Source organism: Salvelinus sp. IW2-2015, linkage group LG13, assembly GCF_002910315.2.
Source record: "Salvelinus sp. IW2-2015 linkage group LG13, ASM291031v2, whole genome shotgun sequence".
Taxonomy (NCBI): domain Eukaryota; kingdom Metazoa; phylum Chordata; class Actinopteri; order Salmoniformes; family Salmonidae; genus Salvelinus; species Salvelinus sp. IW2-2015.
Genome location: NC_036853.1, coordinates 43,763,824 through 43,791,454, shown reverse-complemented (window position 1 = coordinate 43,791,454; position 27,631 = coordinate 43,763,824). Strand labels below are relative to the sequence as shown.

The following is a 27,631-nucleotide window of genomic DNA, read 5'->3' as shown; positions in this document are numbered from 1 at the left end:
CCAAATTCTCTAAAGCGACATTGGGAGGCAGCTTATGGTAGAGAAATGAACATTAAATCCTCTGGCAACAGCTCTGGTGGACATTCCTGCAGTCAGCATGCCAATTGCACACTCCCTCAAAACATGAGACATCTGTAGAATTGAGTTGTGTGCCAAAACTGCACATTTTAAGTGTCCTTTTATTGTCCCCAGCACAAGGTGCACCTGTGTAAGGATCATGCTGTTTAATCAGCTTCTTGATATGCCACACCTGTCAGGTGGATGGATTATCTTGTTGCATTCACCCTGTTGCTTGGAAATTCGAGGCATATGAAATCAGTTAAGGTACATGTAGGCGTGTGGAAAACAACAGTTAAGTAAGATAAAACATAACACTAAGACTTTATTGAAATGTTACCATTCAAAGGGATCATCCATCATGTTTTCAACAACAAAACCTGAACACCTCAGTCTAGACTCTGCAGAACCACAAGACCATAAAGCACATTTACAGGGAGTTATAATTTATGGAGCTTCTAAATTTTGTGAATTCTAAACATATTCCCACTGTACAGCCTCAACGATATTTCAGTGGCGCTTCCATTTGTGTTTCGGGCTCCTTGCGTCACTCTCCACACCACTGCATTGTCAATCACCAAGCACCTTTTGTCCACAACGACCCTCTCTGTCTTTTGATTTAAACATGAGATAAGGCAAGTTCAGTCAGTCCTGGTGCCACAGTGGCAGATGCTTCTTTTGTCAAAGTAAATTATGAAGAGAGAGATAAGGGACATGGGGGGGGGAAGCAAAAACAACATGAGTGGCTGTTTTCATTTCCATCTGTTTAAATCAGGGAAGATTAGATTTTTAACATCGCATGGGTGTTTGATGTGCCGCCTCTTTTTCTGTGTGTGGAGTGTGTGTGTGTGGGGGGGGGGGTCGAAGTGCTGTACACAGCTAATTTCCGTCAACGACACTGGGCTCTCGATTTTCATGCAAACAGGTGTCCCAAAAGTAGGCCCCCCCACCACCACGGAACAGCCCAAAGGTTAGCACAGCGCCTTCTCAGGTTCCACATAAGCAGCATTTGCACCTGCAAGGGCCTTGAGCGAATGCCAAAATGGCAGCTGCTCCGAGTCAACTACGGAAAACATAAGACTGTTTGTTGGGGGGCTTGCCTGAGTGGATTTAGTGTCCTTTCAACATAAAGTAACATGTTTGACTTGCGTTGTGTGCAATGGAGGTCACTCAATTAACAAAAACAATTCATTGAAATTACTGATTGTGCAGTCAGTCCATGTAATCAAAATCTTCAGGAATCCCGAAGGCTTTATCGATGCGTCCGTCGTCGAAACCAAACTTCCTCTTGGCCCACGACTTGATGGCAAAGACGTTATCTGCGGACAAAAATACAATGATTAGAAAACTACTTTATTAACTGATATTTCTCACTGATCTCATTCATAACTGACTGTGAAATGAATTAATTTGACCAATGGGATCAGCGCATATTGGTGTTCTCACTTTGATGCGTCGCATTATCATTCATCAAACAGATCAACAACAAATATAACTTAAATTTAAACAATTCTGACGTGACCTCAATGTTGCCAAATGGAGATTTGTTGTGAGTAAATGTTGATCCAATATGAGAAGGTTAGCAGAGCACTTTCCCTCCCTGGGGCCCGCAGGATCAATGGATAGGTCTAATTGCACCTTTAAGTTCACTTGTCAGGCTTAACAATAAACCCAGGCCGGATAACATTCAATCGCTAACGTCATGTAATGACACTGTATTTACAGAGTGGGTGGTGGTGTGAACCCTGGGGGTGTGTGTGTGCATGCAAGGCTGTGTGTGATAGTGAGAGGGAAAGCCTGTGTGTGTGTGTGTGTGTGTGTGTGTGTGTGTTTGTTCACCCAGTGTGAAAGGGCCGTAGATTAAGGGGAGTTATCCACTGCAACACTATAGCTGGTATGTAAACACTAACCCTGCTCCTCACTACACACCACCTAGCAGCCCCTAACTCCCTGTAGTGCCTCCCCACGATCATAATCACCCTGAGGTCACTGGTCGCGCCAGGTTACCGCCGGGTTCACGTAGTGTCCAGGAAGCCTGTGCTGGGTATGTTGGGAGTTGACACAGGCCACAATGGGGARTGCTTAGGGCTGCAGTTAGTTAGTTAGTAGGTACTTTGGGTTTTCAGAACCTTCAGGTGTTGTTTTCTGTGATGGCAAACAAGACCTTTGTCATTACAGAATGGGATTCCCAGAGAATTGCCCCTTTAACGTTTTTTTCCTACATGACTCAAAAAAAGTGTCCGGGGGAAAAAAACTTGTGTGTTTGTCTGGATTTCTTGTGTGTGTTTTGAGTGAAAATGGCCAGTAATGGTGAGTGTGTGTGGCTTTTGCCTCCACCACGTTGACTCATCCAACCCAGTGCAATGTCCATACAGTCTAGCGGTCTGTTCATGTTGTGCGTATTAGTCAGGTTTTGTCTTTCAGTTGACTTACCTGTCCATCTGGACACTGCCTCTTTAGCTGTGACATTGGACTTTCCTGCAAGACACAAACCTACCATCAACACATAGGTACTGTACTTATGCAAAAGTCTGCAATGTTGGACAAAGACCAAAAACAAAATCAGACATTGAGGGTAGGTATCCCTGACACCGTGCCTACTTAAAAAAAAGCCCTTTCTAGACATTTGTAATTGAGCATGCATTTTAGTCCAGGAGTAATTTGGGTATGGGAAACCAGACGATGCATTTAGTATAAAACTCTTACATATCACTTGACTACAGGAAACAAAGGGTACGTTTATACACTACTACACAAACCAGTTTTACTTGAAATGGAGTCGAGCCCTTTGGCTGAACAGTATATTATGCGGGGGAGTGCGTTTCTTTTTCCAATGCTCTGACCAGAGAAATCCCTCCCGCAGTCCGACTCCCCAGCCGTGACGCCGTTTCCAAGCCAATCCATCACCTCGAGCGCACTCCAACCACTTTCAATTCCAAAGTGAGAGTTACCCTGTGTGCCCCATCCATTACAGCCCTTTGTGAATAGCCGTGGCTCGGGGGAGATGGCAGATCAATCTGCTATGTCAGTGTAACATGCTACCCAGCCTAGCGCCGAAGAAAGATTGCAGTGCTGGAGATCCAATTTCTTGGCAGAGGGGCACGGGAGCGCCAGCCAAGGGGGAGATGGGCCACATAAGCTTGGCCAAAGCCGCATTGTTCTCTGGAAGCCAAGTAACACCTCCGTCTCCAGGGAAAAGATGCCCTCGAAGGGGCCGTTCCTGGATCAGATTTTCAACACAGGTGATGATATGCTGAGTGGTTATTAGAAGAGAAAGGAAATCTTGCTTTGGATCAGCAAGTTGAGGCAGGGGGTAATGTGATTTGTACCTATTGCTGTAGCAACGAATGCAACAGTCATCTGAAATAAATAAAATCAAATGTAATTTCTGTGGCCTTTTTTTTGGTTTGTCATGCAAGTCACAGGCCTATGTCCCCAAAGAACAAGAACTCAATACGGCTCAATCAGGAAAAGGACAGAGCTATACCGCTTCACTCTCTTAAACTACAACTAATTAACCAAACCCATTGAGACCAAAGAATACATACAGTAACTATGTCCAAGTCAACGTACTTACACAGGTTTAATCAAAGGCTGTGTGGGAAATGGTCAAATGAGTAACAATAAGTGAGTCTTCTCATGTAAGAGAGGAAACTAAAAACAAAACAGGTTATGGGGAACAAACTTGACATGTCAGAGGCCACACTTTGAATTGCAAATTTCATTTCCCCTCTTTTGCTTGCTCAACTGGATTTCACGGGCAACTCAAACTTACAAGAAAAGGTTGTATGTGCAAAGAAATAAAAGTAAGCATAAAATGCTCAAGTGTTTAAGTAAGCATAAATGTTTAACGTAAGTAAGCATAAATCAAGGTTTATGTCCACACAAATTACTAACAGATTTGACGCTGGTCCAGTCTTAACACTAAACCCTGAATTTATAACAAAGATTAAACATCCATAGCGGAATTACAGTATATCCATAGCACATGTGTGTGTAAATGTTGTCCCTGGCAATAACGGCAAGAGTTGCTGTGCTTTAGAAGGGAGTTCTGTTTAGCGATCCTTGATCTCTCTGATGCGGGTAAAAGGATAGCAAGTTAAGACAAGCAGCGGTGTAGATCAATTAAAAACTGCTGGAGCTAGTCCAGCTTTAACAACTCTAATTCAGGTTAAACATGGATATGAGCATGTTGACTGATGCAGGTTTTTGAAGTAATCTGCTCTTAGTTTCAGCTACACTGAACAAAAATATAAAAACAGCAATTTCAATGAATAATAAGGAAATCAGTCAATTGAAATGAATAAACTAGGCTCTAACCTATGGATTTCACATGCCTGGGATTATAGATATGCATCTGTTGGTCACATAAAATAAAAAGTAGGGGTGTGGATCAGAAAACCAGTCAGTATCTGGTGTGACCACCATTTGCCTCATGCAGCATGACATCTCCTTCGCATAGAGTTGATAAAGCAGTTGATTGAGGTCTGTGGAATGTTGTCCCACTCCTCTTCAATGGCTGTGCGAAGTTGCTGGATATTGGCGGGAACTAGAAAAAGCTGTCGTAGACGTTGATCCAGAGAATCCCAAACATGCTCAATGGGTGACATGTCTGGCGAGTATGCAGGCCATGGAAGTACTGGGACATTTTCAGCTTCCAGGAATTGTGTACAGATCTTTGCGACATGGGGCATTATGCTGAAACATGAGGTGATGGCGGCGGATGAATGGCACGACAATGGGCCTCAGGATCTCTGTCTAGTACAGTTGAAACACTGAAGAGCACACTTCTCCAGCGTGCCAGCGGCCATCGAAGGTGAGCATTTGCCCACTGAAGTCGGTTACGATGCCAAACTGCAGAAGGTCACCTGTCAGGTGGATGGAATATCTTGGCAACGGAGAAATGCTTACTAACAGGGATGTAAACAAATTTGTGCACGAAATTTGAGAAGGTTTTTGTACGTATGGAAAATGTATGGGATTTTTTATTTCAGCTCATGAAACATGGGACCAACACTTTACATGTTGCGTTTGTATTTTTGTTCATTATAATAAAAGAAAACTCATACAGTGCTTTTCTGAGTCATTTTACCTTTGACAGCAAAGGTAACAGTTTATTTTTTAAACCCTATTGGGTCAATTGAAGAACCACATGTTAGATAGAAGTTTTGGACTCCCAAGTGGCACAGCGGTCTAAGGCACTGCATCTCAGTGCTAGAGGCATCACTACAGACCCTGGTTCGATCCAGGGCTGTATCACAACCGACGTGATCGGGAATCCCAAAGGGCGGCGCACAATTGGCTGACCGTTGTCCGGGTCAGAGGAGGGTTTGGCCGGGGTAGGCAATCATTGTAAAATAAGAATATGTTCTTAACTGACTTGCCTAGTTAAATAAAAGGTTAAATAAATAAAAATTTATAAAAAAGTTAGATGTCTCACTCCTGCAGTTATACTGTGTATACAGAACTAGTATTTTTTGCCATCCTTTTCAATGATGTGAATGTGCTAGGCCCACTCTTCAACCGCTTTTTTGGCAGAGCAATCTGGCCGCCTCAACTTAAAATAACCGTGCTACAGCCAGTCACATATATAGACGCATCTCTCTTCCTGGTATGACAGGAAGTCCCCAACCTCGCATGTCTCTGCACATACACATGGCAGAGACATGTATTAGACAGCAGTGAAGACATTCTGGTTGAATCAGAAGGACATAGGTAGTACATGGAGAGGTCTCAGAGTATCTATGACAACAAAAGACAGCATTGACAGGGGTGAGGCAGAGGAGAGTAAATATCAATATATACAGAAACATCTTGTCAATGTCTACAGAAGTGCAGGCTCCCTCAGGGGTCATGATCCCAGCACTGAGACAAAGGGCAACACCCCAGAGCCGAGCAGGAGATCAGCACTCCAGACCGTCCAGAGTTGCTGCAGTGTGTCTGGGGCTGTTGTTCTTCTGGCTGAGATCATAGGCCTGAGTGTCCACTATAATAAAGTGATTGTCAGCTTTCTGGGCTAGAGAAACTGGGATGGAGACATTTTAGCTCCAGTTTGTACTTCATCTCTACTGAGACTAAATCCTGGGAGGAAAGCAGACCTGGTGATCATAAACATTGGCGGATGACACAACTCTGTCTACAGGGTACTCGTCAAGAGGAGAGCCTGAGTTTTCGGTGCAAGGATGCAGACTATGCAGAGTGATGGACCCATTTTTCTACCTGAGAGGAGAATGCAGTGAAATTGCACTTCTGGATCTGTGAGATGGTAGCCAGCCCATACACAAAAGTTATAAGTTGGCTTCTCAAAATAGGAGGTCATCCATGCCTGTGGCTAACTCCTAACTCAAAGCAGACTCACCTGTAGGGACCAAGCCAGCAATGTATGGCTCAGCTGCATTTCTTAACTGCATTGAGTGCTGTTAATGTTTTGTTTTCCTAAAGGTTTTGTATGGATTTCTTATCAATGTCAATTGAAGTACTCTATTTCCTTTTAATGTTTGAATTGTACCCCTTGACTGAATACTTAACATGTTAAAAATAAAATTAATACATTCAGTTTAACCCATAGTTGTATCAAGATCTCTTGAAAGCAAATCTAATAGCTGGTGCTGAAGCTACTCAAGCCTTAAGGGAAATGCAGGTAAAAATGGACATGAGCTTGTTGACTGATACAGGCTTTTCAAATACTCATACTGATGAGGCCGCCTCAAGTTGACAATAACCGCGTTACAGCCAGTCACATATTTTAGACTTTCTCTTCCTGGTACAACACAGGAAGTCCCTAACCGCACAGTTTAATCGCATTCAGATCAGAGACATGTATTAAAGAGCAGTAAAGACATTTTGGTTGAATCAGCAAGCCATCGGTAGTACATGCACATGTCAGAGTATCTATGACAACAAAAGACAGCGGTGAGGCAGAGGAGCGTAAATAGCTACAGCAACATCTTGTCAATACTTAGTGTGTGCAGTGCAGGCAGCCTCAGAGGCATTGACCCCAGCACTGAGACAGAGGGAAACACCCCAAGGAGACAACAAGTATATCGTTTCGGAGATCTCAGTGAAAAGAGCTGCTGCAGTGTGTCTGGGGTGGCTGTGTATACTTCTACTGGCTGGGATCACAGGCATGCATGTCCACTATAATGGAATGATTTTTTGGGTGAGTGTTTTTATAAACCACTGCTCTGCTGAGAAAGACCAGTTACGGGCTCTGCGCTAGAGCAATATTCTCAACGGGGATGGAGATATTTCAGCTCCAGTTTCTACTACCTCTCATGATGGTCAGGGTAGTGTTTATCCTAAATCCTGGGAGGTGTGCAGACAGGACCATCTAAGAGGAGGAGCAGACCTTGTGATCATAAACAGCAGAGAGGAATTGGCATTTATCCATGAATTCATCGACAAGGGATTCGGGATTGGTCTAACTGACCGAGATGAAGGGACCTGGCAACGGGTGGACGGCACCCCACTGACCACAGTGCGCAAGGGGAGCCTAACAGCTATCAGGGCAAGGAAAAGGACTGCGTGGAGCGAAGGACTTTTATTTCTGCCCCAGAGGAGAGCTGGCATAATACACAATGCAGTGAAATGCACCTTTGGATCTGTGAGAAAGTAGCATATGAATAACTGAAACTCCAAACCCATCATTGCTAAGGGGCCAACTGCTAAGTCAAAGCAGGCTCACATGTACATTTAGGTTTGAAGTACCACCATTTACTTTTAACACATCCATTGGAGACACTGTATTGCTGAATTTAAAGTATCTGTTCAATGTTTGAGTTTTCAAAAATAAAATGACCTAACACTACTGGGGTACTTACAGTGCCTTCAAAAAGTATTCATACCCCATGACTTATTCCACATTTTGTTGTGTTACAGCCTGAATAAAAATAGATTAAATAGATTTTGTAGAAGCATCTTTGAGTCATCTGTAATTACAGCTTTGAGTCGTCTTGGGTATGTCTGTCAGCTTGGCACATCTGGATTTGGTGATTTTCTCCCATTCTTCCATGCAGAATTTCTCTGTTACTATGTTAAGTTAGATGGGGAGCGGCGGTGAACAATAATCAAGTCTTTCCACAGATTTTGAATGGGATTCAAGTCTGGGCTTTGGCTTGACTGCTGAAGGACTTTCATATTCTTGTGCTGAAGCCATTCCAGCGTGGCTTTGGCTGTATGCTTGGGGTCATTGTTCTGTTGGAACGTAAATATTTTACCCAGTCTAAGGTCGTTTGCACACTGAAGCAGGTTCTCATCAAGGATTTGCCTACATTTGGCTCCATTCATTGTTCCCTCTATCCTTATTAGTCTCCCAGTCCTTGCCGCTGAAAAGCATCCCCATAGCATAATGCTGCCACCACCATGCTTCACAGTAGGGATGGTGTTAGACGGGTGATGAGCTGTGCCTGGTTTTCTCCAGACATAGTGCTTCGCAGTCAAGCCAAGGAGTTACTTTGTCTCATCAGCCCACATAATCTTTTGCCTAATGATCTGTCTTTCATGTGCCTTTTTGCAAACTCCAGGCATGCCGTGATGTGCCTTTTTCTCAGGAGTGGCTTCCGTTTGGCCACTCTCCCATGAAGCCCAGATTGGCGAAGTGCTTTAGATTGTTGTCCTTCTGGCAGGTTCTCCCTTCTCAGCCAAGGAACTCTGTAGTTCTGTCAGAGCGGTCATTGTGTTCTTGGTCACCTCCCTGACCAAGGTTCCTCTTGCCCATTTGCTCAGTGGGCCAGCTGTAGGCAGAGTCTGGGTAGTTCCATATTTCCCAATGATGGAGACCACTGTGCTCTTGGAAACTTTCAACACTCTAGAAATTGTTTTATACCTTTCACCAGATACATGCCTCCTCACAATTCTCTTGGGAGATTTACAGACATTTCCTTGGACTTCATGGTATAGTTTCTGTTCTGACATGCACTGTCAACTGTGGGACCTTCTATAGACAGGTGTGTTTCTTTCTAAATCATGTCCAAGAATTGAATTAGCCACAGGTGTCCTCCAATCAAGTTGTAGTGACATCTCAAAGATGATCAAATGAAATTGGATGCACCTGAGCTCAATTTGGAGTGTCATCACTTATGTAAATTCTATTTTCTAACATTTCTAAAAACTGTTACTTTCCATTACACTGGTGGTTTTCTCAATCAACGTCAACAGTCAAGTGAGTCAGCTACTCCCAAGTTGTCTCCACACTTAAGAGATGATAACAAAACTACTGGTCATTAAAATATTTAGGCACATATGGGAGTAAAATGGTCGCACCGGAGAGCCCTGAAAGTGAGGTAACTTTCTATTAGGAAGTCACAGGGATATTGGAATATGATTGAACAGAATATGAGCTTTTAAGAATGAGTTTCAGTCATTTTGAACATTTGCTTAAAAAGGTGGGAAAATTGTTTAAAAAACTTTTTTTTTGCTATTGTTTTCAAAAGGTCAAAGCTATTTTTTGCAGAGCAAGGCTCCACCTCAGCCACAAACACTCACAAAGTCAGTGTCTTCCTATCACAGTCTCCTGTTTATTGAGGGAGATATGGATCGTACTACCTAACTGGACAATACTGTCAGACACACAGAGCTTTGTATGTTTAGGTATTACAGCACTGTTGGAGCTAGGAACAGCAATAACATGTGCAAAATATGTGAACGTGAGCAATAAAATTAGAGTTGAGCAGAGAACCATGCAAGAGTACAGTGCAGATGTTTTTTGTTGTTGTTGGGGTAACTCAGTGAGATAAGTAGTGGAGATATCGGAGTATCTATGACACCACTGACAGTGGTGAGGCAGAGGAAAAGATGATGGATCTCCATGTTAATACAGAGACCCTCAGGGGTCATGGTCCTAGCATCAAGGAGCCGACCAAGAGATCAGATGCAAGATGAGAGCGATGATCTTCAGCTCTATGGGCAAGAGCAATATTCTGGATGGAGCCATTTCAGCTCCAGTGTGTACTACATCTCTACTGAGACAAAATCCTGTGGGCAAAGCCGACAAGACTGTCTAAGGAGAGGAGCATGCCTAGTGATCATAAACAGCAGAGGGTAAGAGATATTTATCCATGAATGAATTGACAAGGGGATTCTGGATTGGTCTGACTGACAGACGCAAAGAAGTGATGTGGAAATGAGTGGACAGCTTCCCACTGACCACGGGGCGCAAGGGGAACCTTACAGTTATCAAGGCAAGGATGAGGACTGTGCAGAGATGGAACTATTTTTGGAGAGTTCGCATGATACACAATGCAGGAAATCTGTGCGAAAGTAGCCTATCCATAACTCAAACACCAGCAAGCTTCTCCAAATACGAGGATATCAGTGCTAGGGACTCATTGTTAACTCAAAGCAGACTCACCTGTAGGAGCCAACACAGCGAAGTTTAGCTTAGCTGCATAATATTTACAGTACAGAATAATGTTCATGTTTTTTTACCATATGGTTTTGTATTATTTATTATACAAATGTCCACTGAGGTTTGTAGTCTATTTGCTTTTAATGTTTTACTTGTATCCCTTGACTGGAGTCCTTCAATGTAAAAATGGGATTAATGAATTCAGTTCAACTCAGTTGTATCAAGTGTCAAAATCTCTTGATAGCAAGTCTAATAGTAGGTTCTTAAATGAACCCCTATGCCCACAGCCTTCTGCTAGACCAGACCCTGACTCTCTAGGGTTGCCTGGTCTCAGCACACTGCAGGCTGAATCCACACCCCATTTGAACCTAGACACAACACGGTGTCCTGTAACCTCACGAGAACCACTAGCAGCTTTGGAAATACAATTAGCGTTTCATGGGATACGTGGAGACGATTATCTGAAAATGTACACGGGGATAAATGCCCAGCCTTGTATAGCCCCTCCGGCAACGAGACAGCTGCGGGGGGAGACAGAGACGGTGGTGAAAGGGAGGAGGGCGAAGCAGTAGAGGCGGAGGTGGAGTCGTCCTTGGCATCCGCCTGCGCCGGGGATTTCGGTTCGCACCGCCGACAACGGTCACCAGAATCAATAAGTTCCTGAAGGACATGTGGGTAAACCCGCTAGCGGGGGGCACCAGAATAGGGGAGGTCCCGCTCATTCTGTCTCCCTCCCTCCATCAATCAATCTGGGGAATCTAGGAGTGCCGTGCGTCTGTAGGATTTGGATCGCGTTATTCGACTTTCACGCCTCATCATTCAGACTTAAGCAGAACACACACAGGGTGAGGGTTTGACATTTCGCCGTGGACTCGTCTTTCAGCGCTCATGGGACGGGCTGTGGGGGCTAGGGTGGGGAGGAGCGGTCGGCATCCACTTTCACCAGGGAGCCACAGTAGACGGGCCACAATTAGAAACCAATTCCAGTCCAATTTGGGGGGGGGGGGGTTCAGATACCAGTCAAGACAAATAAGTGATGGGAAGATGCCTTCAGTGGTTGCAATGCACACGAACATGCACATGCTCAGACATACATTCATGCTACACACACACACACATCTGCTGCTACCAGACTCTTATTATGATTGTAAAATACTGTACAATTAACAGTTGTCCCCCAGTCCCCCAATCATGTGTAAATATTGGACTATAAATTGTGCCTTCCTGTATTACAGTGCCTACAGAAAGTATTCACACTTCTTGACTTTTTCCACATTGTGTTGTATTACAGCCTGAATTTTAAATTGATACAATTAGAATTTTTGGTTACTGGCCTACACACAATACCCTATAATGTCAAAGTGTAATTATGTTTTTCATAATTAAAAAGTTAAAGTCTTGAGTCAATAAGGATTCAACCCCTTTGTTATAAGAGCCCCATAGGGGAGGTGTCATAATACCTATAAAACCTAGCAGTCAAACAGAGAAATGGTTCCAATTGTTTTTCCACCATTCATTTTTCCCCATAGGGGATTTTCGTGTAGGCTTAACCTGGCGTCACGCTTTGATAACCATGTAAATCTACCAGACAAGGTGACTTATCAATATATTCAGCTCTATTTACTCTGATTCAAAAATGCTAATTAGCCTCAAAGTAGACATCATGCAAGACCACAAATCCCTGCAAGCACGTCATCTCTTGCTGACACCTTTGCTAACAGGTATTGTGTCAGTAGAGGCTGCTGAGGGGAGGACGGCTTATAAGAATGGCTGGAATGGAGTCATTGTCATCAAGCACAGGGAAAGCACGTTTGATACATTCCAGCCATTATTATGAGCCGTCCTCCCCTCAGCAACATCCACAATTCACAGAAGTCATGTGCAGACTGTTGTGTTCTCTGACATTTTCAATCTCTCACTAGCTCAGGCCTCTATACCCACCTGCTTCAAGATGTCCGCCATCATCCCTGTGCCCAAGGAATGGAAAGTAATTGAACTGAATAACTACCGACCAATAGCTCTCACTTCAGTCATCATGAAGTGCTTTGAGAGGCTAGTCAAAGACCATATCACCTCCTCCCTCCCCGACCCTCTCCAATTCGCCTACCGCCCTGACAGATCCTACGACGACGCAATCGCCGTTGCACTGCACACTGACCTTACCCACCTGGACAAAAGGATTATATGCATGTGATGTATATGTGAGGATGCTGCTCATCGACTACACCTCTTCCTTCAATACCATAGTGCCCTATAAGCTCATGACAAAGCTCACAGCCCTGGGTCTGAACTCCTCCCTATGCAACTGGGTCCTGGACTTCCTGACAGGCCAACCACAGGTGGTGAAGGTAGGCAACATTACCTCCTCCACATTGATCCTCAACACGGGGGCCCCACAAGGGTGTGTCCTCAGTCCCCTCCTGTATTCTCTGTATACCCACGACTGCATGGGTAGTTCCAACTCAATCATCAAGTTTGCTGAAGACACGACAGTAGTAGGCCTGATCATAGACAACGAAGAGACAGCCTACAGGGAGGAGGTAGACACTCTGACAGCATGGTGCCAGGTAAACAACGTCTCCCTCAACGTTAGCAAAACAAAGGAGCTAATTGTGGACTTCAGGAGGAACCAGGCTAGACAAGCTCCCATCCTCATGAACGGAGATGTCGTTGAGGCGGTCAATAACTTCAGATTCCTCTGCGTACACATCTCAGAGAAGCTGAAATGGTCTAACCCCACAGACACCGTAGTGAATAAGGCACGACAGCAACTCTTCAACCTCAGGATGCTGAAGAAATTTGGCCTGTCCCCGAGGGCCCTCACAGTGTTTGATGGGAGCACCATCAAGAGCATACTGTCAAGCTGCATCACGGCCTGGTACGGCAACTCCACCAAGAACCGAAAGGCTCTTCAGAGGGTGATACGCGCAGCCGAATGCACCATTGGGTGCACACTGCCTGCTCAACAGGACAGCTACAACACCAGGTGTCGCAGGAAGGCCAAGATGATCATCAGGGACCCCAGCCACATCCTTTTCTCCCCGCTTCAAATCACTCAGACACGGGCAGTACAAAAAGCTGAAAGACTGGCCAATAGTTTCTACCCTCAGCTGCTGAATAGCCACCACTAGTCAGCTACCTGGTCCCCCGTCCTACTCCCCCTATCGACATTGCCCCCACATTGAATATCCCTTTGAGCATGGTGAAGTTATTAATTACACTTTGGATGGTGTATCAATACACCCAGTCACTACAAAGACACAGGCGTCCTTCCTAACTCAGTTGCCAGAGAGGAAGAAAACCGCTCAGGGATTTCACCTTGAGGCCATGGGTGACTTTAAAACAATTACAGAGTTTAATGGCTGTGATAGACTGAGGATGGATCAACAACATTGTAGTTACTCCACAATACTAACCTAATTGACAGAGTGAAAAGGAGGAAGACTTTACAAAATAAAAATATCCCAAAACATGCATCCTGTTTGCAACAAGTATATGTCCTGAGTACAAAGTGTTATGTCTGGGGCAAATCCAATAGAACACATTTCAAGCATAGTGGTGGCTGCATCTCGTTACGGGTATGCTTGTAATCGTTAAGGACTGGGGAGTTTTTCAGGATAAAAAAAGAAACTAAATGGAGTTAGGCACAGGCAAAATCTGGTTCAAAATCTGCTTTCCACCAGACATTGGGAGATGAATTCACCTTTCAGCAGGACAATAACCTAAAACACAAGGCCAAATTACTGGAGTTGCTTACCAAGAAGACAGTTACTGTTCCCGAGTGGCCGAGTTACAGTTTTCACTTAAATGTGCTTGAAAATTTACGGCAAAACCTGAAAATGGATGAATAATTGTTTTAATAAATTAATGGGCATATCGTGCACAATCCAGGTGTGGAAAGCTCTTAAAGACTTACCCAAAAAGACTCATAGCTGTAATCGCTGCCAAAAGGTGATTCTAACATGTATTGACTCTGGGGGTTAAATAATTATCTAATCAATATATATTATATGCGTTTTATTTTTCATATTTCTTTTTACAAACGTTACAATTTTTTTCACTTTGAGTCTTGTGTAGATCGTTGACAAAATTACAACAAAATCCATTTGAATCCCACTTTGTAACAAAATGTGTAAAAAGTCAAGGGGTCAATCAATCAAATGTATTTATAAATCCCTTTTTACATCAGCAGATGTCAAAGTGCTGCACAGAAACCCAGCCTCAAACCCCAAAACAGCAAGCAATGCAGATGTAGAAACATGGTGGCTAGGAAAACTCCCTAGGAAGGTGGGAACCTAGGAAGAAACCTAGAGRGGAASCAGGCKSKGRKGGGGGGGGGGGGGGGGGCAGTCCTCTTCTGGCTGGTGCCGGGTAGAGATAAGAGTGCATGGTCATTAAGGCCAGATCGTTAAGGGGTGTGAATACTTTCTGAAGGCACTCATGCTAAAATGTTTATTCTACTCTACTGAGCCATTTACCTTGTTCGTATTCGCATCCTTTGTTATTGATGCATTGTCGAGAAGTAACCGACAAGTAAGCATTTCGTTGGGCAGTGTATACTGTGTGTATCCCGTACATACGACTAATACAAACTTGAAAACACACACCTCCTAGGGCCTTCATTGGTACGCTTGCGCCTATTATTTTGATGTGCAGAGCAATTTCACAGGCAAAAATGGAGAGAACCCGTTCAACCCATAAAAGAACAGACCAAAAGACTTCCCTGTCGCGGTAGCCACACAGCTGTTGTAGCGGTTTAGCCGTGTGAGTACATCATTGGGTAATGGGCTGTTTTTCCAAGGGGACCCTGTAATGGACATGGGGCCAGCTGTTTCCCCAAGATTCTGTTCAGAGTCTGTGTGTTAAGTCACTCTGGACAGTAACGGCTTCTTCAGTGACACTAGCGGAGGCGTGGAGTGCAGTGTCGGGGCTATTAAAACGACAGCACTGTTCATGTGCTTGACAACTCAATAGCGAGGCCTCGTAGCATCGAGGGACAGGAGAGAGGACGACAAGATAAATCAAATCACACATTTAGAGTGTCACATGGGTGCAAATATACACACACTAAAACCACAACGATTCCTTTTTAGACTCCAAATAGTCAATCGCTTGTCGTGCCTATACCAGTTGAGAGCTGTGTAAAAATAAACAGTCTATAAACTCAGGACACGGGCAGACTGTTAAAAGCTGTTAATCCCGACCGGTTAAGTTTCGTGCAGGCCCAAGAGGTCAGACATGTTGTGTACGCAATAACAGCCATGGGCTTAGTCGGAGTTTCTGCTTTAAGAGAGATGGGTTAAACTGAGCAAGACTTGAAACCAGAGAAGTCAAGGAGGGGAAGCATAGATTTGGAAAGGGATAGAACGGGCATTCCGATTCAAAGCCATGTTCCGTAGTGGTAGACCAACTGTGTTTGGAATGCTCGATGACTAGATTATCAGTGCATCAGTTCTTTGGCTTTTTTACGTGCCTCACGCAACAGTAAAGTGCACAAATCTGAAGGCGTCTCCATTTTGGATGAGCCATTTCTAATCATGAGGAGTGTCCGTTCTATGGATCCTATTTCCTTGTGCTGGACTAGAGCCATGTTCGATCTATCGATTCTATTTCTACGCACTGGAGCAGATCCAGATTTGAGACTTAAGCATGGACTCGTAGGCTACTGGTATGGGGCTGCTTGATTGCTTTCTCTCTCTTGGACGCTGTCCAGGCCTCTCCTCAGCCTCTGGGCTTTTAATAGGAAGGCCTGATGAACAGCTGTGGATCGGGCCATCTGTCCAGATGAGGCACCTGATGTTTCATTGGATTCCCTCCTTGTATTAATTCGATCCAAACTTAATTTGTATGGGGAGGTTTCAACAATGGTGAAAGTTCGAAGATATACAAAATTGGAGCAAGGTTCAAAATCCAGGTAAAATGAGTTTGTGGTTAAAGCAGGACTCATTGTTGATATGACCTATAAAATACTAAATAGCCTCTTTCTCGAGAACCAAAGGAGTACAGATAAAAGTTAATGCCTGACATTTGGAGGGACATTTTTATTTAACTAGGCAGTTAAGAACAATTTCTTATTTACAATGACGGCCTACCCCGGCCAAACCCTAACGATGCTGGGCCAATTGTGCGCCTATGGGACTCCCATCACGGCCAGTTGTGATACAGCCTGGAATCAAACCAGGTTCTGTAGTGACGCCTCTGGCACTGAGATGCAGTGCCTTAGACCGCTGCGCCACTCGGGAGCCTGAGTGAGCACTTCGAGAGCACACTTCAGGAAAAAAGGTCAGATTATTGGGAGGCAGTCTCCTTGTTTTGAGAGGCTGGTTACACGGTACTCACTCATCTCCTCGATCACTTCAGGGTCACACTCCCTGTACTTCTCCAGCTTTTCCTTCAGATGACTCCTCTTCTCCCTCAGAGCCTGCAGCTCCTTTAGAAGAGAGGCCCGCTCCTCCTTTATAGGTGGACACACACACACAGGTGAAAATCCAAAGACACACACACATTACGTACACACAAACATATGCACAAGTATAAACACACCAAGTCTGCAAACACATATTAGGGCAGGGAATTGCCAGGTATCTCACGATACGATATTATCACCATACTTAGGTGCAATATGATATGTATTGCAATTCTCACGATTCTATATGAATTGCGATTCGATACTGTGATTTCATTGTAATTCGATGTTCCAAACATATTGCTCGCCATACGTCTGCTGCACAGAGACAAAAGAAAATGAGTTTTGATCAGTCAGGGAAATAGAAGTGTTGAAAACAAAATTGGCTCCCCATTTAAAAAGAAGATGGAGAACCAGCTATGAAGGAAGGTGTTTTGCTGCAGGTACTGTCAACTGCCGCAAAAAGAATATTGCAATATTGTCAAAACAATACATTGTCAAAAATAATATCCCAAAATGTAACTATTGACCCCCCCAATCGCTAACACATACAGTGGCTTTGTAAAGTATTCAGACCCGTTGACTTTTTCCACATTTTGTTACGTTACAGCCTTATTCTAAAATGGATTAAATAAAAATCCTCAGCAATCTACACACAATACCCCATAATGACAATGTAAAAACAGGTTTATAGAAATAAATAAGAAAGGGAAACACTTTATTAACAGTACATAAGTATTCAGATCCTTTGCTATGAGACTCGAAATTGAGCTCAGGTACATCCTGTTTCCATTGATCATCCTTGAGATGTTTCTACAACTTCATTGGAGTCTACCTGTGGTAAATTTAATTGATTGGACATGATTTGGAAAGGGACATACCTGTCTATATAAAGGTCACACAGTTGACAGGGCATGTCAGAGCAAAAACCAAGCCATGAGGTTGAAGGAATTGTCCGTAGAGCATTGTGTCAAGGCACAGATCTGGGGAACGGTAACAAAACATTTCTGCAGCATTGAAGGTCCCCAAGAACACAGTGGCCTCAATCATTCTTAAAATGGAAGAAGTTTGGAACACCCAAGACTCTTCCTAGAGCTGGCCACCCGGACAAACTGAGCAATCGGGGGAGAAGAGCCTTGGTTAGGGAGGTGACCAAAACCCCATGGTCACTGACAGAGCTCCAGAGTTTCTCTGTGGAGATCGGAGAACCTTCCAGAAGGACAACCATCTCTGCAGCACTCCACCAGTAAAAACCACATGGCAGCCCGCTTGGAGTTTGCCAAATAGCACCTAAAGGACTCTCAGACCATGAGAAACAAGATTCTCTGGTCTGATGAAAACAAGATTGAATTCTTTGAACTGAATGCCAAGCGTCACGTCTGGAGAAAACCTGGCACCATCCCTACGGTAAAGCATGGTGGTGGCAGCATCATGCTGGGGAGAGGATTTTCAGCGGCAGGGACTGGGAGACTAGTCAGGATCGAGGGAAAGATGAACGGAGCAAAGTACAGAGAGTTCCTTGATGAAAACCTGCTCCAGAGCGCTCAGGACCTCAGACTGGGGTGAAGGTTCACCTTCCAACAGGACAACGACCCTAAGCACACAGCCAAGACAACGCAGGAGTGGCTTCGGGACAAGTCTCTGAATGTCCTTGAGTGGCACAGCCACAACCCGGACTTGAACATCACTGGAGAGACCTGAAAATAGCTGTGCAGCAACACTCCCCATCCATTTTTTATTCTTAATAAATTAACAAACATTTCTAAAAACCTGTTTTTGCTCTGTCATTATGGGTTTGTGTGTGTAGATATTTTTTTTCCCCTTCATCAATTTAATCCATTTTAGAATAAGGCTGTAACATAAATGTGGAAAAAGTCAAGGGGTCTGAATAATTTTCCGAATGCACTGTATATGCCACACACACACACCTACCCCTCTCACTGGTGTGGATTCTAGTCCTTTTAACTTACAATACAAAAACTCTAAAATACTGCAGATGAAAACAAATCACTCATCATTAACAAATTCACAAGTCTTAATGTAAGACAGACTCAATTTCAGTGATAAAATAAAGGATAATAAATGGCCTGCTTTCCCTTTAAAGTTGGCATGTGCGCATAAATGTACTTACTGTATCTTCACGTCCTACTTTTGCTTTGTCGACAGCCTGCTGCAGAGACATCTTCCTTTGCTTCGCCTCGGTATGCTATGGCGAGAAAGGAGATCTTGAATTAACACCACATTTAATTTTCACATCAATGTTGTGTTTTGTGGGCTTCAACTTGACACATGTAACTATTCATCACGCACATTAATATAAAAATAAAAAAATTATGCACATAACTAAATATCATACATTATCAAATTCTTAAATTGTGCATGAAACAGCTGCCATTACTGTCATTCGGCTAGGGCGATATACCATTTATAATGAATATCGGAGTATTTCGAAATACCAACGGTATTATTTTCAATACCCGCGGGGGTGCGTGCTACTTATACGTATAACTATAAGACAGCTAAGGTGTGTCAAATAAATTATATCCAGCTCAGGGCTCCAGCTCTGCATTTGGTTTTCTAGCTAAGTAGCTAGATGTCAAGATCAAGCTTCTTGGTTACAGCAGTGACATTCAATCCCCTCCTGGATCAAAATACCTGTTACCGATATTGTTTTGTGTGTCAAAATAAATATAGTGCCCCTTGTGTGCACTGGTAATACCGTACACACCGGTATGAAAACCTGGTTACTCCCCAACTCTGTCATCCCATGGTAACAGAAGGCAAGAGTCAGGCAGCTATAATATTTCTCAAAACTCAAATCGAAAGTCATGGCAAAGAACCACGATCCAAAATTATTCTGCACTGGTTAGTACACTTACACATTGGCAGTGTCCCTACACAGAAAACAGGGTGTCATTTGGGGCACATTAATTGACATCTCTTTATACATCATAACTCGCATTAAAACGGTTTGTCTTCAAAAGTTCAGACGGTGATAAAACAATAACTAAAAATACAATTTTAACAAAACTGTACAGACTATAAAACAAAGAAACAGTCCCCTTCCTTGTACTCTGTTCATGAAATAAGACACGGGAGGGTTCTCATATAAATAAGTCACTGATAAAGGATCACCTATTCACGCCACTGTGTTTAATTTCCAACTCGGCGGCGGGACGCATCAGTGGCACCACTGGCGACCAGAAGATGTTAATTTGCCTCCCAGTACACTCCTTCACCACGTCTGGTCTGTGGCGTGGGGCTGGGGAACTGGGTCATCACGAGGAGGAAATGCTATCGAGAGGACCACCAACTGTTCAAGTGACACTGGCGCCTGTGACAAGCAACACCACCTTCAGCGCCGCTACTGATAGCGAGTCCGCCACCCCCCACAACTCTGCAATGAGACTACTAGGTCTTAGATGCAGGCTACTTTGGTTCTGATCCTAGAGCTTCCTCTTGTGATCATGACCAAATGAGATACTGCGTTGAAAATGTACTCCTTACTTATTTGTTATTTTGTTGGGTATAGAGATAGCGAGAGAAAGACAGGAAAGATGGGAGAGAAGATTGTGCCAGAAGGGTGTGGGCTGGATTTCGAACACACGCCGACATGATAGGCTGTGTGTGTGCTCTGAAGACAGCGGTCTTAACCGCTCCCCTCAAACTCAACTCCAGACCTCGAAGCCAGTCTAGGTACATTTTAATTTTGTCTTCACAGTCAATATTTAATTATTTTGAAGATTTGTAAAGTGCAATTTGATTAACAAAATGAAATACTGATCACACAACATGTGATCAGTAAGTCTTGTCGCCTGTTTGAGTGTAGTAGTAATTCCTTTACCTCCCACTTACAATAAAAGCAAATGCTTTACTGCAAACAAGTGTGCCTGCTTGGTGTGCTAGCTACAGAAACCAGAGTACAGTTAACCACAGCTCTAAGGACAGAGAATGCATTTGGGATAGGAAACGCACCGGTCTGTCTGTGGGCTTGAGACTATGCATCCCAAATATGGCACCCTATTCTCTATGTAGTGCACTACTTTTGATCAGGACCCAAATTGCCCCCTATTCCCTATGTTGTACACTACTTTTTACCAGGGCACATAGGGTTATTTAGTTAAGTATATCCAATAGGGCCCTGGTCAGAAGAAGTGCACTATGTAGAGAATAGGGTACCATTTGGGACACATTCCTGGTAGGTGAGGTCTATAGGCCTAAGATGTTCTGTAATAAGAACCATGTGAGTCACGGCGTGAACTCCATAAAGAGTCTAGCAAGCTGTTAAAACTGGAGGGGAGGAGAGGCCAGTAGACCTGCAGAATTAGGTTAAGGTTAGAGGTCGGGTGGGGGAGTGACCGTGTACTTTGCCCTGTTGAAAACCAAAATACTCCCCTCCCCTGCGGTGTCAGTAGGGTAACAAAATTCCAGAAACAGAGAAGACAGATCTCACTATTGAGAGGGCAGTCCCACTCACATATTGTGTTTATTGGATAGGATAAATAGAGGAAAGAAATTTGCTGTAGCAGTGGGTCGGATTCTAACCCGTGCTGCAGCGGTATGCTCTACAGGCTTTGGTTTAGACCACTAGACCACAATACACCCCTGTTATAATCACCTGCTTGTCCAGCTCCTCCAACCTGCGCTTGCGGGCGTGCAGGGCCTTGCTAGGGAAGGCCCAGTAGTAGTTGGAGGTGCCCACTCTCTCACAGTCCACCATGTTGTCATCCACCAGACTCTGGAGAACCTCCTTCACTGACATGGGTGCTGCAGACAGGAGGAGGGAGGCAAGGGCTCTTTCTCAGTTAATCTTTCCTGGGTTCGTCGCATCCTCTGTCCTCACCTTCTCATAACCCATTGGAGGAAAAATGTCAGAGTGGAGGGACCTTGGACCATCTCCTCCAATACGATTGAAAAGGATGTGAGGAATCACGGAAAGGTGAATTGATGTAGAGCCCAGGAATGTGTTAGTGCCCTAGTTCCCTAATGATCAATTCACACTCCATAAGAAAACTGGATTTGTTTCGAATCGTCATATTACTGAGTAAAGCCCATTATACTATCCAGCCTCATATAGCGTCGATCTTCTAACTCTGTGGTCCAGATGTACCGAGACCAGAATCAAACTGCATCCCAAATGGCATCCTATTCCCTATATAGTGCACTACTTTAGACCAAAGCGCTCATGGGCCCTGGCCAAAAGTAGTACACTAAATAAGGAATAGGGTGTCATTAGTGATGCAACCCTAGCACACTCATCTGCCGCGTAATCGTTTTACATTCATTACAACGATAAGGGAAAACTTTGATTTAATTTGCAGAGTCCGGGACTCTTCTGTGTATTCCCTCCCTCTATTAACTGATCCCAAATCAGCCGAGAGTAATAGAGGGCTTACGAAGTTGCCCCTAGAAGTTGTTTTTGTGTCAGTTTAGCATTTTCCCCACAATGGTTAAGGATATATTGGGGGAGGGGACGCTGGTCCTAGATCTGTACCTAGGGGAAACTTTACCTCCGAGCGTAATAGAACGTTCTTACATCTGGAACGAGGGCGGCTGGTGAAATGCGATAGTCCAACATCATGAACTGTTCTGTTCCTCTGCCGTAGCACTAATAAAGTTGATCTGGTGTGATTTGGAGCGAGCTGTGTTAAAGGGAAAGTTCAGTACTTTACAACTTAGTTAGATGGCTCCACATCCTGAAAGCAGTCTATGGCCAGGAGAAACTGTAATCCATTGTTCTGTTTCCTCTAAACAGCCACTACAAACTTTAGCTATACTTAGTATACTGTGTATATGTAAACCACTGAATTTCCCCTTTAAGTACTGGGAGGATGTTGGGCAGCAGGGAGAATCAAACTAATGGGCCCTGTTCAAGCAAACTCTGGAACGAGGATTTCAGGGGCCTCATTTATCAAACATGCTTAAATTTCTCGATAGTCTGGCACATCTGGACTTGCTAGTTTCTCGTCTCTGTCTCGCTCGTTTGCCTCTCTCTCTCGTCGCTCGCTCGCCATCTCTCTCATGGGGCCTTTTAAAAATATATAATTCCCTCAAATAATCACTGATATAACATAGCTGGATTGGTGGAAGGCAATGTAGTTGAATCCTTGGTTTCACTTATCCAATGATTTGAAATGAGTGATTAGGCTACATCAAGGAAAAGGATGGATATATTTTCAACGTATTCAAAGAGGGCCCCTGATCTCACTCTCCCCCACTAGCTCCCTTTCTCCCCCTCTCATTCTCTCCCTCCTTCCCTCTCTGCTGTGTGTGATAAACTGCTGTGTATCACACAGTCCCCCTCCTCCCACCCTGCCCCCGTAACTACATCCCGATGCCAGAGCAGGGCCTTTAAAAACATGTGATTCCAATCAGTCGCGAGCAGCCAGATCAAGTTTCCCCAAATTAATGTAACGTCCACTGAAAAAAAAAAAAAAAAAAAAAAAGGAAAATAAAGTCCCTTTTGGGTGCGTACCAAAACAGCACGGCTTTGTTTCTCTATGGGACCAAAAACGAGTACTTAAAACGTGTACTTTTCATTGAAGTTGTTTCTCTCTATTTACACAGACACACTCACGCAACATGTAAAGGGTTCATTGTGTGTTCAAGCAAATGCAGTTCAGCCCATACCCAAACTTAGCCGTTTCATCTATATCATCGCTATGAGAAGTTAGTGCCTTTTGGCAGTAGTGTTGTCCCACTCCATACTACAGCCTAAATATGGGATGAATCATAGTGGTTAGGGCTAGACTTGGTTGCCAAGACGATGATGTCGGGACTATTTTACCATTATGTTGTTATGGGTGCATGAGGGCACCTTTCCGTGTTGACACAGACCGCACATTCATGGGAAGAAAATGACGCAGAACTACTTCAAGCATCCGCAGAATGCTCGGCCCAAAAACATTAACACTATTAAATTCAAGAGGGGAAAAACGACCTCTGGGAATTTTAGTACGCCAGTCTTAAAGACTTGGGATCCATATGCCGTCACTGAATAGAAAAGGCACCTTGGAATCGCAGGGAAATGTTTTAATATAATGTTTTATTTTATTTATATAGAAAATAAATCACGAGTCCCGGGTTTCACTTGTAAACGATCCATCTGGTTCGTCTCAATGAATCATTACTCACTTATTCCTTTAGTCTTGGGGCCGATTTTCTCGATGTCCTTCAGCTGAAACACCTCTTTCTGGTGAGAAAGACAAAAAACAACTCCATACTACTATATATATATATATTTATTTATTTTATGTATGAGCAAGTTAGACAGGGTGCCAAGCTGTCCTAAACTAATACTCTAGAAGCTCTACATTTTCAACTAGGCCATAAGATAAAACACCTACAGGCCATATGCATGCATTCAGTGAGTCAACATCAACTTTTTCTTGGAATGACAGTGAAAACGGACATTTACTTGTGTTGCTTCAAATCAAAGAGGGCATGGAAAACGTTATAGGATACCAAAAACCGTTATAGGCCTATAACTCATGATCAAACATGATATGATGAAGTATGCTTTACACCTAAAAATGAATTCTATTTCTATGGTTTTAAACCTTTAAGTCACCAGTAAGAGTGCGACAAAGAGGTTGTTTACTCAGGGAAATCCCTGCAGACTTGTCAAACTGCAGACTTCTGGTTTCTTGCAGTTATTTTTCACAGGTGAAAAGGGAGTTGGTTTGGTTGGGACATCTTGGTAACCCGGTTCCCGCTATTCAACCCCAGTGTGCGTCGGCGTCGCACATGGCACCCTATTCCCTATGTAGTGCGCTACTTTTGACCAGGGTCTATAGGGTTCTGGTCAAAGGTACTAAATAAGGAAAAGGGTGCAATTTGGGACGCATTTTGGGTTTGGCTCAGTTTCAAAGGGCTCCGGAGAACCGATATTTCCCATGTGCAGAATTTCATGTTCAAACTAACTTTACTCTGAATCAGCTATACAGCATGTACCGTCCTGAAAACCTCTTCTACTGGTTAACCCCAGCTTAGAAACCAAGTTCCCTGCCCCAACATGTCCAAGGGTGTTTCACTCTAGAGGGAGAGCCTGTGTGTGTGTGTTTGGGAGATGGAGGCACGCTCAAGGTGCTGTGTTTGGTCTGTTTACTTTAGCTCAGGTGTCATAGCCAACCCTGGCATCCGCGGCAGCTTTCTAACTGCAGTGCGAAACCAGCCCCCCGGTTTCACCAACTGACTCAAAACTCCCACAATCACACTACTCTCCATGGATACTCTTGGACCTCCATACACAGCTTGAAGTGATACTGCATGTGTGTTATGAAATAGACCTAAGTGTCAAATTATTAAAGGGATAGTTCACCAAAATGACATTGGTTTCCTTATCCTGTAGGCCAGAGTTTCCCAAACTCGGTCCTCGGAACCCCAAGGGGTGAACGTTTTTTTTTTTTGCCGTAACACAAACAACTGATTCAAATTATCAAAGACGGAACGGTTGATTATTTGAGTCACCTGTGAAGAGCTCGGACAAAAAACAAAACGTGCACCGAGTTTGGGAAACCCTGCTGTAGGCAGTCTATGGAGAAGCTAAGGTATGACAGCAATTCATGCTTTGGTTTAGTTTCCCTGGCACCGTTTCCACATGCTAACATTTAAGAATTTGTGGAACAAATCCCATTCACGTTATGGGATCGATAAGGACACTAATGTTATTTTGGTGAACTATTCCTTTAACTCACTGTCTCGAAGAAAATCTCCATCATGCGTGTCCTCTTCTCCTCATGACTGAGACCTTTCTTTTTCGACTGCAAGACAAAAATATAGAATAAATCAAATAAGTCAGTCGTAAAGTGGCAATCTGTAAATTGTACATACATATTTGGACTTTCAAAATTGATTCTTGAAAGTCATTCACTGATTCTTGAAGAATTTAACATATATAAATTCCTCATGAGCTTAGTTCAACTGTCATAGCCCATCAGAACCCAATATAAATTGTAAAACTGTATAGCCTCAAAACATGGTTAAAACTATCATTTTTATCTCATGGATGGTCAGTCCTTGAATCCGATTTGCTATACAGCATTTATTGAGATGCTGCCTCTGCAGACTTTAGGGCTTCATACTTCTTGAGCTTAGCAGAGCAGAGCTATTGTTTAGGAAGTTGTCAAGAAAGTGAGTTCGTGTTTATACTCGACCCCCACCTACCGTTAACCAATCATGTCAATTCAATGTGGAGCCACCCACATTGTTACAACAGTTTAGAGGCACACGACATGTATGTACAGAGCTTTTCATACCTTCTATACGAAGATTCTGACCACATTTTCGGATCAAACATACATTTGGCTTTTAGCCTACATATCTCCATCCCTCAGCTATTTACCAAAACAGAGGTGGGGTTGACATTGCACCCCCCCTTTAAAGTGCCTCTTGATATATTAGTGTAAATTAAGCTTTGCAGACTTTCGCTGAGGGGCCGTGGCAAGCTCGAAGGAGCATGTGAATATAAATAAACGCCAACCACATATAACGTAACATAGTCCTAGCTAGCATATGGACGCAACAGTTTTTTTAGCAGAGACATGCCAAGCTAGCATACATGCTAGTTAGGTTTAGGTGAGTCTGCTAACTAGCTATAGTATACTTCGCTAACGTTAGCTACTGTAGAGTTCAGCCAAAGCTTCTTCAATTGGCTATCTAGCTGAGCCAGTTAGCCAGTGTGCAATTCAAATGGAGCAAGGATGTTGACTGTAAAAGGGTATAACTAACTTACCATTATGCAATGTAAATAACCTACACGGACCGCGCTTATCCTTCAGTGCAAGCAATGAGTTTCCCGCGGTAGTTCAAGGGTTGTCAACAAGGGGACAAGGGAAGGGAGGGCGGGGTATTAAACTCGCCTCTCATACCCTGGCGCCATCTGTTGTCTGTTTAGGAGAGCTACAGTCCTACACAGTACGGTCTACTATGGTTATGATCAGTGATGTAAAAAATGTGGCGAGTAAACTCTGATTGCAGGTCGCCGTGGAAAAAGTAACGTTCCCTATACTTCCAATGCATTTTTCTGCAAAAGGTGGGTGAACTGTTAGGCAAAAAGGTGAGGAAACTGCTTTTACCCTCCACTACCCAGTGTTTCCCATGCTCTGTCCTGCCCCCCCGTGAACATTTAGTGTTTTGCCATTGCACTACACAGCTGGTTCAAATAACCAACTCACCATCAAGCTTTGATTATTTGAATCAACTAGTGTTGTGCTAGGGTAAAAACCAAAACGTGCACCAGGACCAAGTTTGGGTCACCCTGCACTTCACCACTTCCAATGATGTATATAAACCCTGGATTGCTGATGGATGTATTGGCCATATTGGCACTCCCCAGAAGAAGCAGTCCTCAATTAAATCTTTTAAGGACAAAATGTTTCAAATATTTGAATATAATGATGATGCTCGTGTCTCCGCCCTAACAATGTGCCATCTCAATGGCTGAAAGGCAGGCGACAAGCTTAGGTCCAAAATGAGCCCATGGAAACGCATTGGATTTATTTGACCGATTTTGGCGAAAGGAAAACCTCTCGCTTCACTTCTTCCTCTGATGTGTTGAAGTATTTTGTTGTTGTAGTGTGAACAGTAACATTAGTATTTTCTAAGAATTAAACTTTAAGGAAAATGTTTTTTTTTGTTTTTTTTATGTTGAGTGCTCATAATATAATTTAGAAGTATGCATTATGATGTCTGTAATAAAAAAATGTTTAGACATGAATAAATTAATTTCTATACTTTCCTAAATGTTTTACAATTGTCGGGGAGAGGCAAGGTAGAGGAACAGTGGCTTCAAAACAGCACCCCCTGTCAGTCATAATATACAT

At 43.6% G+C, this 27,631-nt stretch overlaps 1 protein-coding gene across 1 annotated transcript; it reads right to left on the bottom strand.

Moving 5' to 3' along the window:
* Window positions 1-806: 806 nt before the first annotated feature.
* Window positions 807-26,632, bottom strand: mnd1 (meiotic nuclear divisions 1 homolog (S. cerevisiae)). Its single transcript, XM_023998370.2, has 8 exons — window positions 26,542-26,632; window positions 25,505-25,570; window positions 23,943-24,000; window positions 21,427-21,575; window positions 18,940-19,014; window positions 16,742-16,856; window positions 2,491-2,535; window positions 807-1,376 (listed from the first exon to the last, which is right to left on the bottom strand). The coding sequence occupies exons 1-8, from the start codon at window positions 26,542-26,544 to the stop codon at window positions 1,270-1,272; spliced, it is 618 nt and encodes a 205-aa protein (XP_023854138.1). The 5' UTR covers window positions 26,545-26,632; the 3' UTR covers window positions 807-1,269.
* Between the last annotated feature and the right edge of the window lie 999 nt (window positions 26,633-27,631).

Excerpts from the sequence above, each read along its gene's own strand:
- mnd1 (XM_023998370.2), bottom strand. Across the intron at positions 21,576-23,942 it reads CCCCAAGACTAAAGGAATAA|CACCCATGTCAGTGAAGGAG; the intron begins GTGAGTAATGAT and ends TCCTGTCTGCAG. Across the intron at positions 19,015-21,426 it reads TGGAGGAGCTGGACAAGCAG|CATACCGAGGCGAAGCAAAG; the intron begins GTGATTATAACA and ends TTCTCGCCATAG.